The 15,758-nt window shown below is 47.6% G+C and overlaps 1 protein-coding gene across 1 annotated transcript in view; it reads right to left on the reverse strand.

The window, feature by feature from the left end:
• The window catches only part of LOC119098618 (carcinine transporter), a gene marked incomplete in the record, with an annotated part of 52,165 nt that extends 36,635 nt beyond the window's left edge, over positions 1 to 15,530 (reverse strand). Inside the window, 3 exon segments of the mRNA XM_037221590.1 lie at positions 1,022 to 1,125; positions 7,369 to 7,570; positions 14,688 to 15,530. Of these exon segments, the coding sequence (XP_037077485.1) occupies positions 1,022 to 1,125; positions 7,369 to 7,570; positions 14,688 to 14,872 (491 nt within the window).
• Between the last annotated feature and the right edge of the window lie 228 nt (positions 15,531 to 15,758).

Here is a 15,758-nt window from a genome sequence, read left to right on the forward strand (position 1 = left end):
GGCCTAATGATGCTACATGAAACAGGAACCCACGGAATCAGTCGGCATATCAAACAACCTTTTTGAGACGGTACAGCACTTGTGAAGTGTAAGACATAGTGAGTGCTTAAGTGAATTAAAATGGCATTGTAGCGACGTACGTGACACTGGTTAAGTAAGTTGCATTTTGAATGGGTTTTCTGCCAAGGATCTTGCTTCACAAAATTGAAAAGTTGAAATAAAAAACGGACACCAGATGCCAGCCAGTGTTCACAGCGTTTTTCCCAGCACACACGTGATCAAATTGCACACATCTCTCACACTTTGACCAAACAAATAACAAAACATCACGGGCCATAAAATATACTAGCTCTGCAAAGCTAAGCACTTCATTATTCTTGAGGGTGAAATGCTACTGAGCTCAAATCCGGAACCCCTACCAGCTAAAAACATTTTATCACGGGGAAATAATAAAGCATATATCTTTGGAAAGCTATTTTTTATCGCCTATGATTTATTGTAATTTGCTCGGTTTAGGTGTGGGGAAAATGTGTGGCATTTGACAACGTGGGTGCTATGAAAAAACGACGTCATCACTGGCTGGCGTTTGTCATCAGTTTGATACTTGAGCTTTTTGATTCCGTGAGCGGGGCCTGTGACCAAAAATCCATTCGAAATACAGCTAACGCGTCCAAATGCCTCTCACGCGTTCTTGAACCCATCTGGTCCGCTACATACTTTTGGAACACATAAGCCATGGCGCTAACAAAGCCTTACCCCGAGTGGGTTTGCGAAGCAGCGAGGGGGGGAGGCTTTTCGCGGGAAATGGTATAACAGGAGTGTAGGGTATTTTGTAGGACGATAAAATCGTGCTGATACGACGTACGCTGTGGCTTCCATCTCTTGACACTGTCTGCCTACAAAAAGCGCCAGTTGCTGTTTTTATCCAATCCGTCGCCAGCAGCCACAATACGAATGCAAACAAATACACATCGCACGTGAGTTAAGCACGCGCCGAAACGCGAACTGTCTTCCAGCTTACTTGTCCGCCACCCAGCCGAACAGCACGTTGCCGAATAAACTACCCGTGTAGAAGAGTGTAGTGCAGAAATTCGGCTGCCAGGCATCCTCGCATACCAGATCGAACTGTGAACAAACCAACGCGGAGGTCAGGCACTGTGTCATTATTCATTTGACTACTATATTACGATTTGCCTGACAGTTGCAGCAAGAATACATCGACATCTATGCTGGTTGCATCTATAAATTCATTTGATATCATGGGTTCCTGCAACACGACGGGTCATGGATCCCTATCAACCAGGCTGGGGTGCATATTTAGGGGGTGATACGAGATGATAAACATGTTTCTGCAGATGGACAGGGGCGCACTTCGACATTTACAACGCTCAACATCCAGACAAACCCGTATATAGCAAACGCTGAATTCATGCATATCATACTTCTAGCACGAACATACATACTTTTTGGTGTCACATTATCTCGTTACACGGGCGTCACAACGCGCTCAGACAGAAGGCTCGAACTAAAAAGCTCCTCGTAACATGCCGAGCCATAACCGCATTGACAGCTGTCAACAACTGCGACGCACAGATCTCAGCGACGACGCGTGCATCACGACTCAAAAACGGCTCCAAAAGGCTTACTGTGAGCAGGAGTTTATCCTTCAGTTTTCTGAAAACTTAGCATTGGTCATATGGGGTTGACTGGAAAGAAAGGTCCAAAAATGGGTGTAGACCTCTCAACTTGCGAGAACTCCAATTGCACCAGCTGAAAGTCCCTCTACTTTAGGCCGCAAGAATACGTCCTGTCAGCTACGCCTTGCAAAGCCCAGTTTGTCTCTATTTGACCTGCGTTTTAGAGCACGCACGGGTGTAATAATGACGTTAAATAGGAAAGCAACTGCATTGGCGCAAGATTTTAGAACTGAAATGGTCTATCTATGGCGTTGTGCTGAATGAAAAGTCCATAGTGGTATTTGCATACTCAAAATTTGTCTAAAAATTTCATGTCATATCCCGTACGTATGCTAAAAGTGATTCAGACATTGCCATCCCTCTCATGTGAAATAAGATCGCATCTGTCTTATCAGATTCAAATTGCATATTCCGGGCCATCCATATAGACAAGTTCCTGATGCATCACTTACATTGACAACAGCCGCTGCCGCCTCCTTATTGGCTGTGCACTGGAACATTCCCTTTCATCAGCCTGACCGTTCGTTTAAACGTCTCAGCATTTTGAAGTTTAACCGTATCTGGACCATCAAGTTCGAGACGGTCGGTGACGGTTAGGGTGATAACCCGATCAAGTGTTTGCGAAGCCCGTCTTTGTTAGATAAAAAACAGGGTGCAATGATATGGTCTCGTGTTGAAATATGTGGCCAGCCACATCTGCTTTAGTTAGGAGACATACTGCAAGACGTAATGAGATCCACTTCACCCGAAGAAACGACCTAAGAGTACTTGAAAACCATGTTTATAAAACCCGCGATGCGATGCTTTCTACACGTAAATACTTTCGGGCATCTTCGTGATGACGTCACCGTGGAATTGCCAAACCTAGTCCCGACTAGGTTCCGACCACCCGGAGCAGCGCGATCGAAACTTCCCCTTCGGATAGCGTGATTTAGTGGGAAGATTCTCGCGCAACACCCCAGCAAATCTGCTGAAGTATGCTCACTGGCGTCTGAACTGTCTGTTTGAACTGTTCTGAACTGTCTGTTTGTTGAGCAGGCGAGGTTGGACCGGCGGCCGGGCCCGCCTCGCCTCTCATAGCCCGCGGCAGGAACGGGCCGGACAAGGTTGACCGAGCAGAGGCTGTGCCAGACATCGCGCGATTACACCCACCTTGGGCCTAATGCCATGCCCATCGGGCAATACAACATTTCATTGTCGGGGGAGGGGGAGGGGGGGGGGGGGGCGGGCTGGGTTGGACGGCAGATGCCATACCAGAAATACCGTTCATATAGCAAGCTGCAACCTCCACAAGATAACAGGGCATGCTCATCGCCACAAAATCAACCATCACTACAAAATCAACATCATTAAAAATTCAACCTTTACACACATTGGCGAAATAAGACAATGATCAGGGATGGTGAAGACGAACATCTACACGATGTAAAAGATACAACAAACAACACTCATTTCGGTGGATACTTCAAAAACTTGCACGACTGACACTCACCCCAACATGTTGACAGGGCCCGTGCAATATTAAAAAGTAATATACGGGCGCCCTTCTCAACATCCTTTTCTGATAATGGTCAGTCATTAATTATGTGGATGGAATCGTTATCCAAGAGCAAGTCGTTGACAGATATGCAGTACCTGGTAATGAAACCTCCACCACACCCCACTCTCACGCACGCACGCACACACGCACGCACGCACGCACGCACGCACGCACAGAAGGCAGAGGGACAACAGCGTGGCTGTTAACTGAATGTCGGTTGGTTGCCGTGAGCGCGGAGTCTGGAATGCACGCAGACGCGGAATTTTCAAGCCTTGATCCTTGCGGCACTCGCGCGGAACGGACAGACGCCTGCGCGATTACGACACGTTCGTTAGATTGCGGGCGCCGCTAGCGGGCTGAGACGGTAGGAAGCTGTTGCCAACCTATGACATTCAGAAATGACGGGGTAAGTTGCAGTTTCGCGTGTTATGAGTGTATCAGCCCACTTGACACGCACTAACGCTGGTCAGTGCGCAAGCTTGCTTTGCCGAGGTTTCCTGCCAAGCAGGCAACCGTTCCAATATGCTACGTAAACGGTGCTCTCGAAAGTGCACTCGTAGTGTGATCGATGTACGAGTTTGTCGGGGCGCGTCGCCGCCGTTGGTGTATTTGAGCTCGCAGAAAATGTTAGTTTCAGGGATGGGCCATTTCTGGACAGGCTGATGTTCGTATTAGGTTCACTGTTAAATAGTTTGAGACTTAATCCCTTAGCCTGTAATGGAAGGGTGATAATAGAACTTCAGCATGTCGTGCGATCGCACAAAATTTTCAGTAGTCTAAGTACATTCATCGTGCATGTTTTGACACAAAAATCGTTTGCCTAACATATCGGTTTCGAAGAACGGCGTTTCTTGAGAAACATTGCATGGCGATATACGGCCGGTGCGGGTGGCGAGCGGCAACCGGTGATGTCGCGGAACACGAGCGGCTGTGACGATGTCGTTACATTAGAGAGAGCGTGCACATTTGTATGGACGGTTTTAACTGAAACAGTCATTTTAAACATCCCTTTGTGCAGGTGACAGCCCTGCATTCCTCAAACCCTCTAGTTTCTTAGCTACATGCTCGCAGAGATGTGCTGATTATTTTATCCAGATTATTCAAGGCCATTTAGGCGTGCATGACGCCATAACAACGTCATTCAAATTTTGCACCTTATAGGCCATGCGGGGTTCAAAGCCAGGCAGGATATTATCGAGGAGCCGTTCAGATCTGGCGTCCTATAAGCACGATTCCCAAATATGGTGCACGTCAGTTGGCTCCCAATCGACGTTGAGCAAGCTGTTCAAGCTTCAATCACGAATCATGTTTTGTGCTTTATATTATATGGTGTTGAATACAACTGCCTGTTATGACGGAAATAAGACTCGCAATTGGGTAAGTTAAGTGCAGTTGTGAGGAACACCATACACACAGATAAGACAGCACTGTTAACCATATTTCACTACAGAAAAAAAACAGAAGACAGAAGACATAGATGCTTTTAAATTTCGGCTACATAGCTTTGTCGAAACGAATAGCAGTATCGTGCATCCGTAATGTTAGAAGTGGGATCATACTACTGATATCAGAAATAGTCGCAGTAGTGGAGTAGTATCACACTACTGATGCATGTAGCATTACAAAAAGTTTAGCAGTATCACACTTCTGACATCGCAAGTATCACAGTACTGATATTCGTTTCGATAATATATTGCCGAAATAGAAGTGCATCGGTATCTCCTCTCTCCTGGTTGTTGTACGTGAAACAAGACTGACACAATTTCGTAATCTAAATGGCATAGTGAGATGCATATTTACTAGAGAATTATGTTGTCTAGAGCAGTCTTTTCCACTTAAAGCACAACAATGATAATAAGTAAGCTTATTACATCATATCTGATGCTTGCTTCAATATTTTCGACTGTGAAGCATTCCCTTTAACTGAGCCATACATAATGAATATATCGTAAAAACACAACTATACACCGCTGTACTCGGAATTTAACGTATAACACTTCTGTTTAGATTTCGAGTTGCTTTGATCAAGGAATGGCCACGTACATGTGAACATGTAAAGCTGAAAAGGTTTGATTGTCGGGAAAATATGACCTCTGACCTGACATAATATGGTTGATTAATATGTGGTATGATTAATAATGTGGTTGCAACATAAGGCGCATGACCAACCACGAGGTCTCGTTGAGACCAAGCCAGTGATGCTACTACTAAGGTCGATCTTTTCCTCTTTGAAAACTGTAGGGTTGAACATCGATCCCTATCCATATCAGTCCGCGTTGTTACAAGGAAAACGGCGAATCAAACCAAGAGATAACAGCAAGTTGTGAGCTGAAGGTTGGCGTGGTTCTCTGTGAAACAGTTCGTTGATAGATGATATCGTGAAAGCCTTCTCTTGACCCTTGTACGCACCTGGCGTCCTTAACATTACCATTGTAGGCGACGTGTCCGAAAAATCGAAATAACTTCGTCATTATCATCCTCGCACTTGGCGTCCGTCTCTGGTAATACAATTATTTATGTCAGTGCTCACCATCTCTTCATCTCCTTGGTCTTCTGATTGAAGGATTTGTGGAAATGCAGACGGATCTGCTTGTCTATCCCAGTCAGACTAGCTGTTGTTGACAGGGTTGTGTCCGATTCTATTGAACTCCAATGCAAGATCGGTTATACCGCGCCAAGTTTGAGTACCGTTAAGTTTGAGTACCACGTCTGAGTACCGTGTGCGCGATCGGATCGCACTTGCACTGCATGTATCTGGGTATTCCTAAGATTGTTCAGCCATTTGGCAGGAACGGTGGGTTTTCTGAATGCTTAAGGACATAACTGCCGTTACAGGTATAAAGAGCTATGTCTAGAAACACATGTATGTGGTCGATACAAAGCTATACTGTAAATTTTTGAAACGAGTGTGCTTCAAGCTTTGACTTTACACAATGAAGCTGCTGCTCGCTTGGCATATCGACGAACGTGTCGTCGACGTCGACAGTATGTGGACGGCTCGTTTCCATACTGTCCACAGGACGCGGCTCGACGTGTACTCAACAGTCTTCCGCAAGAGGCACACGGAGCGGTGACCACATGGCGACCACATCGGCTTGGCGATGAAGCTTACCCTCTAGGCACCGGGAAGGTGTGTTTCTAATGCAACTGCGGCGGAGTATTTCTAAAGCGAGAATGCGGGAAACCGCAGCGGTGGAAAAGACGCGTGCGTATAAACATATTCAAAGATGATCTCATTAATTTCATCGAATAATACGCTAGTGAAAAGTGAGCCCTCTTTGTGCGTTTTGGGATTTTAAAAAACTAGGTCGTATTCACCAGTACCTTTGAAAACGTCTTGTAGTATGGCATTCACTTTGCTGACACACATATGTAGTCCACTATATCCAGGAATACAAAAACTGATGGCTTGTCAGCCACACGAACTATGAAGCTTGGGATGTCCCTCAGTTCTTTGATGTCATTGCACGGTCTCGTAGTGACAGGGCAGCTTCGAGTGATTAGCCTCTGCTATGTGTTTACCAGATACGTAGAAACCAGGCACGCAGGACAGCGAGTTGTCTTGTGTATCCGATTTATCGCGAAATTCAACTATTCATTAATTCCAAGAATTAATGAATAGTGCTAGTGGGTATTCATTAAATGGAAGAATTAATGAATGCACACCAGCCCCGTGAATGATGACAAATAGTTATCAAAATAAAAGGCCGATTTTCAGGAGCTTACATAAAGAAAGTATGCTTTTGATCTGACGTGCTCACGAACGGTTCCCATATTGTTCCAATGTACCAGTACGTGTATGTTGTCTGAAGACGTTGACAGGATCAATGGAACATTGTAAAGCAATAAAAGCACACCTCTCAGGGTTACTTACGATGATGGGAAACGAACATTTCGAAGAATGCAAGGTAATATGTCTGTGTAGGCGTAGGCTGTGTCGCACCCACCTTGGAGGTGAGCGTCCCGTCGCAGCAGCCGGCGTGCTGCACCCACCTTGGTGGTGAGCGTCTCGTCGCAGCAGCCGGCGTGCTGCACCCACCTTGGTGGTGAGCGTCTCGTCGCAGCAGCCGGCGTGCTGCACCCACCTTGGTGGTGAGCGTCTCGTCGCAGCAGCCGGCGTGCTGCACCCACCTTGGTGGTGAGCGTCTCGTCGTAGTCGGTCATGTCGTACTCCCAGCCGTGGCGGCAGGGGGCCGTGGGCCAGGAGGCGTTGGCCGCGTCCGGCCAGAGGTGGCCGCCGTCGACCCAGACGGCCGTGTAGTTGACGTCGTACATCCGGCACTGGTGGTAGCCGCCCTCCGGGCCCGGCGGCAGGGACAGGGCTCGGCGCTGTCTGCGGACAGGCGGCGGTGCTGACTGTGGCTCCGAACGCCGCCACAGCCCGGCTCGGGCCGGCTGCTGCGCGGGAGGGTGACAGGCACACATGCACAGTCAGCCTGGTGCTGTGGGCGGGCGGCGGATTGGCAGACCTCGAACGCATCTGCCCAGGCCGCGCCCGGGCACACACATGCTGCACCTGGCTGCATGGATTGGCTGAGCTTCTGACACGCGGCAGCAATAGTTTCTGGATAATCCCCGAACATAGCAAAACAATTACACGAACTCTGGCGTGTACCCGACCAAGCATTATACAGAAAACTGACCACGCGCTTGAGATCCAGCACAGCCATTTACTCGCAGTGCTTTAGTCTTGTTACACATAGTATGCATAATATGAGTTCAGTCCTTACATTATACACATGACTGTTATGACCCTCCCTGGCCTTACCTAATGACAGTTGGAGATTGCATGACACACCGCCGCGCATAATTCATCCGACGAGTGCCAAAGGTAATTAATTGCATCATCCGGCAAACTTTAAGCTGTCGTAGCTCTCATGCCAAGGACCGCACAAAAAAGAAGAATATTCGTGTGAAAACTGCACTGGTTAGCTGAAAAAGATAAATAAACGGCTAAGTCCCCCGAAGGTGCCGGTACTGGAAAGACTTGGTCAAATAAAGCGTCGAGCCATAATTGAATGGCTACACGCCGACCGTTGACGGAAATAGTTTGCGTGTGATTTGCGGACTCGGACACCCCGTCAGCATTTGCATCGGGAGGTGTGTCGCCCCCATGTATGGGCATGCACCTGGTACACTGAAGGCCATACACTTTCCAAAAATGAATGCATACGACAATCTGAAAAGATATGACGCGAGATCCTCCAAAGGAGAACTGGCGGGGTTTAATTTGAACACAGTCGCATGTCTCGTAAATCGGCATGACGGTGTGCTTCTTGGCAACTGAGGTGTACCACCTGCTCCTTAAAACAAAACAAGGCATTTAAACGTCAGTGATGTGCAGCCAGACTGTGTCTTAGTGCGATAAAGTCGTCAGCGGTCAAGCACGTTCGAGGGCCTTTATGTGGAAGATTTATGGAAACTGCTCTCACAAGAATGTTCGTTACGATCAGCCACATCCACCTGATTTTGGAAAACATCGTGCGACCGATAAGAGCGGATTTCTGGGGTCGAGATGGCGCTGGATCAGAGAAATGTTTAACAGGTAGGCACCACAGGCGTAGTAGGCGCTGTGGTTGGCGCGGAAGAGATTATTTCTGATACTTCATTTTTTCAACTAGCCTTGCTTGTGTGTAGTTACACGCAAACGACACTGAAATTTCAAAGGCCGGCCGATGACATGATCTTCAGTTATCAGTATCTGTGTGCAGCCTGCATTATACAGCCTGCCTGGCGTTGTATGCGTCAAGTGGCGCTCGTGTAGGCGTGCTCGACCTTGCCTGAATTTGCGTAACATCTGCATTATCATTATTGTAATACATTTTCAGACTATGTGAGTTCGATTTACCTGACACAGGCCTTTCTTATGGTTCCATATATCACTGATATGAAAAATGTCGTTACCTTGGGTCGAATTTCGCGGATCCCATCGTCGCGACGTTGTTAGCCATCAAATGTAGGGGAATTAAATGCTGAAAGCAAGTTTGACCTTGACCTATGATGACCAGCCTTAACCTTTATCCCTATCCTGAAATTTTCAGTGTCAATAGCTTATATTATTCCAAGTTGAAATAGTGACAGAAAAATTCAAGTCACGTCCATCCCACGACCGTAGAACGAGCTGCATCGCGTAGCCTGCATTGTATAGCAATACGAAGCATGTGTGACCACAGCTACCTAGCTTGAGCACAGAGGCTATAAACGGCCCCAAAACAGAACAAGGATAGTTGACCTTAGAAGATGAGCACTGAATCGGTGGTTTCCCCATCACCGCAGTTGGTCCCGTAAGCCATCTACCAGTAGTAGTCATCTAATGGACATTTCAGCTGTGTTGCGATTTTCACGACCTGAGGGTTTACTCAGTTGACCCAAACCCAAATACCTGGACATTTCCGGGACCGGAAGACAGGGCAAGAGCGTGCGGAAATACGTTCCGTGTTTTTCATGCTTGAATATCATACCGGCGAGAACATTTCATCTCACTACCAACTGGCCCAATTAGCTTGTCACCGTGACCACCCAGCATGCCATCTATTGGCCTGAAACCAAAACATGGATAGGTCTGGATAGCTTACGAAACAAGTTAAGGCGCTGATTTGGTCCAGATACTCCATACGTCTTAGATCAGAGGTTATTGAGGGGAATGTCAGCCCCTCTCATCGGGCGAGGGTGTAAAAACGGCCTTGTCGGCCGGGAGTGGATTACAGAGGGGTTGGGCAGCAAGTGTAACTGGCATACTGCTGGACAAAGGTAAATTATACGATATGTAGATCAACTATTACCCATACATTTTCATGATATCAATTTGGACAATACAAACCAGCGGTGCTTCCATAGCACACTCCCTTGCCGTACCGCTTCTAAAAGCATCACCGCATAATCAAGCCATGAGCATCGTCCATTGTTCGGTTCATAGGGCAGTTTCACGTCAAATCACCATGGCATGTTCACCATGACCTCGCCGATTTCGATCAAATTTGGTACATATGTTGGTCTAAATCTCATACATATTACACCAGTGTATTTTCTGTGCACTACGTTGCATAGGTTCCGAAGAATAAGCCAACCATTTTTGAGGGATGGGAGCATCTGGAAATGCGGCCTAAGGAGTTGTATCTGATGAAAAACCGCAAATCATTTAAAAGCATATGATCTACATCATCAATACCGATACATCAGTTACATTAATTACCGATACTTACGATCGCTTTGGACCCTTTCTTGACACCGTGATCTCATAACCACTTGTGACATCCATGACCCTCCCAAAAAACCAACTATGGAAAGCTTTTTTCTCCTGCAAGATGTCTGGTACGTTGAGAGATGGTACAAAATTCTCTTTGCAACTCCGGCCCTGTGATGTGTCAACAGGATGAATAGTGAGATCATGTCGTGGTCTGCAAACATCGTTGGTGGGTGTGGCGTGCAACATACGCCACATAATATCATTGTAAATGCTGTTGTCTAATCAATTTGTTGATGATACCTTGGTGCGTATAATGCGATGCATTACACATAACACACGAACGCAGGAAACCTCCTGATATATCGGCATCAAATTTCCCGTGGAAGCTTGGCAAGTGCATGTATGTTCGACACACGGAGTCACTGGCGGTAGTTGCACACTCCAAGCACATAATGAACCGTCCAAATGCTGACAGCTATGCTACTACGTTATATTCCTTCACAGTTTCTACGCGGCAGAATGTCGGAATTTCGTACACGAGCCGTACATTGCACAGACGTGTGTCGAATTCCGCTGCAATCTCAAATGGTGTTTTCAGGCAGACAGAACAAAGTAATCTTCGCACTAAGGTCTTGGCAACGGAACTAAGAGACGATGCTTAGGCATAGCTAGGGTTTCCATTGACCGCTGAAAGCAGGCACGCTATCTTGCTTTCGTGATACACTCACAGCTGCCGCCCCATACATTATTCCATGGGAGTTGCCACAGAAATGGCACTCATATTGAAGCCCAAAATTATATCATTATGACAGATATTTACAACGTTAAATTTGTCTCCATCTTGGCTTGATAATCTGTCCAAAAGGTAATGCAGTTCTGTCGACCTGGATGCGCGTTTTGTACGCACCGTATCGAAGAAGATAAGAATTATGTCTCTACTACCGCGTACCAGGAAGTTGGATACATAACCAAACCTGCTTGTCACGACTCTTCGTAGAAAGCAAAGCGTTGGATCAGGGAAACCATTGGATAGCGTCAAGTACAACAAATGAAAAATGTTAAAAAACAGCGATCAGGACTGCTTCAAGGTCGGGAACAGGGTCGCACAGCTACGTGCGTAACTGGGCGTGTGATTTGGTCCCAAAGGGCTGTTGTGTCAGCAGTCTTATCATCCCAGTGAGCGAGGACATAAATTCGTGCACATGGATAACAAAATCAAATCAGGAGCCCCAATCAAACGTCATGCACTTCCTAAATAGAAAACATCTCATGCATGCATAATCTCTTACGTTTCGGCCATGCGACTACCCGCCGACTCTTTTCTCTCTCGTATGCTCCCGCACACATACATCATGCAGTTCGGTCTTTTTACACCGCGGACGCTTTTCGTCATCAAATGGTACACACAGGCACTTACTAATGGCAAGAGCTGTGGACTAGGGCTTTGGGTAGTGGTGATGCAAACAAGCAAGTACCAGTACCCGTCAGCACCACTGCCGTCCCCAGTATGGTTTGATCCGCCACTTTCTGCATGGATCCAATTACGGACGCACTTTTCCACCTTCCATAGCAAAGATGCGAACGTTTCCAGACACACACACACACGCACACGTCTATATATCCCGGCCCAGCCAGTTGCAGAACAAGCAATTTCTCTGTTCAGTCTCTGTGCATCTCTTCTTTAATCACATGCAAGTGTGCCACCAGTTCTAGCCATTTACGGCACCAAAACTATTCCTGACCCAAGTACCGGCACACCAAAAGCTGCTGTTGTATCTTCTCTCATTTCTTTTAGCCTATCTGACCATGCACTTATCATTTTCTTTTCAAAAAGGTCTTTAAAATGACACCAATATCAACCAGCTACAAAGCCCCACATATGAGCCCTTCTTAAGGTCAGGTCAGTGACTGACGGTGACTTGCGTTACCTCTCAATTTCTTTGAAAAAATATTAATAATGTTTTTAATGGGCAACGAGCTGGCACGTGACGAAATATTATCTCATAGTATCGTGTAGAAATATCAAAGTGAGAAATCAAATACGGAGAAGCAAAGCATCGACAAATAAAAAAAAACAGAGATTAATGGGTGCAAGTTAAAACAATGCAGATGTAATAAAACCATTCCAGTTAACAAAAAGTCAAAAGGGATAAAGATCAAGCAAATACAACACAACAGTCAAAAATGAAAAGAAGAAACCGGGGCAACACAAAAACAGACGATATAAGTGAAAGACGAAAATTAAGCAAAGTAAAGCGTCAAAATGCATAAAATTGAAGCAGGCTCAGTGATCCTGAGGTAGTCAAGCACGCGGTTCCCTTATAGGCCTAACATGTGTTTAAGTGTTTCTGTGTTATAAAGTGTTTCTGCCTCGGATAAATCGTAGCGCCATGGAAAGTCGCGATTACTATCAGTAATGAACGTAAAGTTGACATCTACCCATTAACTAATTTATGCGTAAGGATTTTCGAAGGCCAAAGCAAGCACAAGGCACATAACATTGCACAGATACAGTGCTGTCGCCCTCCCCCCCTAGCCTCTCCCTCAGCAGTGCTTTTGAAATGACATTTCAACGACAAAGGCCGAGTGTTGAGTGAATTTTTGCAGTGAATGCGGATGTATTGATTAATGTGCCTAAGAGCTCCCCTGTCTTTCTTTTTTTCCTGCAAAAAATGCAGCCGCACAAATGGGCACTTGATAACACTAAGTACCTACTCTGCATAAAGACTGACTCGAGCAGGGATTCAAACACTATCTTTGAGCTTTCCTTACAGAATTAAATCAGGAATTCAGTACAACGAAATTTAAAAGTAATTAATTTCTCGAACCGCGCTGCGTATCACTCAAACATGGCCTCTAGTAGCTTGTAATGTATCTTGTTATGTCTTGCTAATCCCACCCCGTACGATACGTTAGGATTCAACGGATTGTATCTCATTGCAATATTATGTTAAAATGATGCCGAAGAAGCCTTTAACTTTGACAGGGCCGGATGTGATGGAGACGGGGTGATCCGGCCAATTACCTGAACAAAATGGCTTCTGTCTGAGCTTATAGCGTAAGCCAAACATTTTTGACCGCAACGAAGGCCATGGAGGCCACTGCTCTATAAGGAGAAATGGCGGCTCTGACATCCGAGGGACCCCACGAGGTCAGGGTGACGTCGCTTGCGTTTGATGCAAGGCAGCCTGGTTGAAACTAACGGCTACGAAAGTTTCGTCATCTATCAAGCAATAGAAGGAAGGCAAACAGTCTTGATATTTGTGCCTATGATAGCCGATATGACATCAATTTAATACAACTTAGGGTCATCTGGTCCACATTTTTACACAAAGTAGGTTGACTCTGATCAGAGATGGAGCAGCTTTCAGTTTGTTGATGTAAATTTCCAGAATAAGTAGGTCCGACAAGCCAAAAAGGTCAAACGCATCGCCGCAGCGGCTTTTGGGTGAAATCAAATGAAGACAGTAGTAATAGCCTTATTCATCGGAGAAAAACGAGGAGAATGGAGATATAGTTGGGTTGATATTTCAATGACACGCCTTTATCGAAACAATAGCAGAAGTGAACTCGAATTCACTCCTGCTTATCTGCTTATCGAAACAATAGCTGAAGTGCATTCGATTTCACTTCTGATATTGTTTCGATAAACGCATGTTGCCGAAATATCAGCCCAACTATATCTACATTCTCCTGGTTTTTCTCCAAGGAATAAAGTTATTAGTACTGTCTTACCTATGTGAATAATGTTTCTCACTAATGCACCACCACCACTCACTAACTTACAAAATCGGATGATGTAATATCCAAAAAATCAGCCCCCAGCAAGATGCTCCAAAATACGTCCAAATAACAGACATATGAATGCTGATCATTAGTCAATTGTGGTCATTCACTGTCAATGTAACATTCCGCCAGAAAAAACCGAGGCAATCTGCAGCGTGCGATTCCCGAGCCATAGTCAGTTATTGAGTTTTAAGAACGTGTCAACTGCATTGGCTATTTGCGCCTTCCTGAGCCATAGATGAATGCATACAAATCATTCATCTCAGTAAGGCTTCCCAGGGCCCCACTGCTGTCAGCTGCCACCGCTGGCACTAGACGTCAACCCGGCCACACGACCCAACTGAAAAGCACGCACGACTAACTTCGGCAGCATGCGCCGCGATGAGCCACGGTCTAACGCGCACCGTCCTGTGGCACCCTACCCTCCCAGGCCGCGAGGCGCGGACTGCCGGCCGACCGGCCCGCTCTCCACACTCACGGCAGCGAAAGGTTGGCCAGCTGGGGCACTCGGCACCAGTGGTCGGGGGTGCCGCTGATGAAGACCTGGTTGAAGGCGACGAAGGCGGCCGGTATGGTGGCCGGGATGCAGAGCAAGAGGTACATGATCTGCTGGTATCGGCCACGTTCGCCGATCTCCAGCAGCACGTTGTCAAAGTCAATCATGGTGGGCGGTAGGTTGCGGCCGCTGCCCGCAGCGACAGCTCTGTGATGCTTCGGCAGCTGCTCACCACAGGCACCGCTGCTCACCGCTTCTCACCGGGATCTCACCCCGCAATCACGCACACGAGTGTAGCGCAACAGGACTGTCCCACATTCACATCCTACCAATGTCGCCCTGGCAGCCTCTCGCTGTAGCCTCGATTCCTCGAGTTTTCACAGTGGTCCCGCCTTGTATGCTGTTATATACCGTTAAACGTATTCCGTCGCACACCAGCGGTTTCTCCAGAACAGCAGCACTTTGCGTACGCAGCCACGACCGCAGTTCGCACACCAGGTGGCCTCGGCGCGATCAGATCACTTGAAGCGCATGGCTGTACCGCCACGCCGACTCCTCCAGAGACGCAGCACGCCGTCAACCGCCACTGGATAACACACTGTCCCGAATGACACGCCGAATGTTTGAGCACCGTCACAGCTCACTCGGCTGGCAGTTTTGTGCTGTCGCGGTCCACCCTCGGCACACACTCGCGCGCGCGAGGCTGCAGCGCCCCTGGCTTCAGCCCGGATGCCGCTCGAGCGCCGGCCACCAGGACACCGACGACCCCACTCCAGGCGAGCGGCGACCCCGCGACGGCCGTGCTCGTGCCGCCCCAGCTGACCGGACAGTGGCGGGCCTGCCTCGCGCACAAGCCGGCCCGGCGCTCACGGCCGGCGGCCGCGGCGCAGGGGTCCCGCTGGCGCAGCGGCGGCCGGGCACTGCCGACCAGCGTCCATGACAGGCGGCCCGGCCGACCACCCCACCGGGCACGCGCGCCAGCCGAGGTCAATGGGCCGGGCTCCGACGGGGGCAGGGCGCAGGTGTTCGCCTCAGGCGGTCAGGACGCCGCCG

The sequence above is a fragment of the Pollicipes pollicipes genome, unplaced genomic scaffold (genome assembly GCF_011947565.3).
Source record: "Pollicipes pollicipes isolate AB1234 unplaced genomic scaffold, Ppol_2.1 Scaffold_4740;HRSCAF=5597_pilon_pilon_pilon, whole genome shotgun sequence".
Lineage (NCBI taxonomy): Eukaryota > Metazoa > Arthropoda > Thecostraca > Pollicipedomorpha > Pollicipedidae > Pollicipes > Pollicipes pollicipes.